This window comes from Trematomus bernacchii, unplaced genomic scaffold (assembly GCF_902827165.1).
Source record: "Trematomus bernacchii unplaced genomic scaffold, fTreBer1.1, whole genome shotgun sequence".
Taxonomy (NCBI): domain Eukaryota; kingdom Metazoa; phylum Chordata; class Actinopteri; order Perciformes; family Nototheniidae; genus Trematomus; species Trematomus bernacchii.
Window position 1 is genome coordinate 42501 of NW_022988085.1, and position 1700 is coordinate 44200.

The 1700-nt window shown below is 51.5% G+C and overlaps 1 protein-coding gene across 1 annotated transcript in view; it reads right to left on the reverse strand.

The window, feature by feature from the left end:
• The window catches only part of si:dkeyp-121d4.3 (neurofilament heavy polypeptide), a gene marked incomplete at its 5' end in the record, with an annotated part of 20932 nt that extends 19344 nt beyond the window's left edge, over positions 1-1588 (reverse strand). The window contains 1 exon segment of the mRNA XM_034120972.1: positions 1370-1588. Coding sequence (XP_033976863.1) covers positions 1370-1588 — 219 coding nt within the window.
• Between the last annotated feature and the right edge of the window lie 112 nt (positions 1589-1700).

Below are 1700 nucleotides of genomic sequence, written 5' to 3' on the forward strand. Positions count from 1 at the left end.
CTGAGGTCAGGTTGAACCTCACCTGGTCATACTGAGGTCAGGTTACACCTCACCTGGTCATACTGAGGTCAGGTTGAACCTCACCTGGTCATACTGAGGTCAGGTTATACCTCACCTGGTCATACTGAGGTCAGGTTGAACCTCACCTGGTCATACTGAGGTCAGGTTGAACCTCACCTGGTCATACTGAGGTCAGGTTGTACCTCACCTGGTCATACTGAGGTCAGGTTGAACCTCACCTGGTCATACTGAGGTCAGGTTGAACCTCACCTGGTCATACTGAGGTCAGGTTGAACCTCACCTGGTCATACTGAGGTCAGGTTACACCTCACCTGGTCATACTGAGGTCAGGTTGAACCTCACCTGGTCATACTGAGGTCAGGTTGAACCTCACCTGGTCATACTGAGGTCAGGTTGAACCTCACCTGGTCATACTGAGGTCAGGTTACACCTCACCTGGTCATACTGAGGTCAGATTACACCTCACCTGGTCATACTGAGGTCAGGTCATACTGAGGTCAGGTTACACCTCACCTGGTCATACTGAGGTCAGGTTACACCTCACCTGGTCATACTGAGGTCAGGTTACACCTCACCTGGTCATACTGAGGTCAGGTTACACCTCACCTGGTCATACTGAGGTGAGGTTACACCTCACCTCAGTATGACCAGGTCAGGTTACACCTCACCTGGTCATACTGAGGTCAGGTTACACCTCACCTCAGTATGACCAGGTCAGGTTACACCTCACCTGGTCATACTGAGGTCAGGTTACACCTCACCTGGTCATACTGAGGTGATCAGAGCAGTAACAGTTTATTTTCTGAATTTTGGGAAATCTTAGAATTCTGAATAAAAAAGTTTTTGTTTCTCAGAATTTTTATTTCTGAAAATGTGTATTTTTGGAAAATCTAAAAGAACTCAGAATCCCAAAAAATAAAATATTTTGGATGATTTAAAAAAATCTAACAGGAAGTGCTCTCACCTGCTCCCTCAGCAGACAGGAAGTGCTCTCACCTGCTCCCTCAGCAGACAGGAAGTGCTCTCACCTGCTCCCTCAGCAGACAGGAAGTGCTCTCACCTGCTCCCTCAGCAGACAGGAAGTGCTCTCACCTGCTCCCTCAGCAGACAGGAAGTGCTCTCACCTGCTCCCTCAGCAGACAGGAAGTGCTCTCACCTGCTCCCTCAGCAGACAGGAAGTGCTCTCACCTGCTCCCTCAGCAGACAGGAAGTGCTCTCACCTGCTCCCTCAGCAGACAGGAAGTGCTCTCACCTGCTCCCTCAGCAGACAGGAAGTGCTCTCACCTGCTCCCTCAGCAGACAGGAAGTGCTCTCACCTGCTCCCTCAGCAGACAGGAAGTGCTCTCACCTGCTCCCTCGTCTCCTTGGTGGAGTCGAAGGTGGACGGGATCTTGGGCTTGATGTTGGTGGCCGTCCTCTTCTCCGTCACGATGTCCGTCAGCAGGTTGATGAGCACCTGGTCGTTCTGCATCAGCGTCACCGTGCTGTCCTTCCTCTCAAAGGACAGGCTGGTCCTCAGGGGCCCGATGTCCACGTTCACCTTCCCAGGGAGCTGCCTCTTCCCCTTCTGAGACAACATATCATCTAGTTACAGTGAGGACCAGATGTCCCCTTCAGAGACAACATATCTCCTCTCCTCTCCTCTCTCCTCTCCTCCTCCTCTCCTCTCCTCTCCTCTC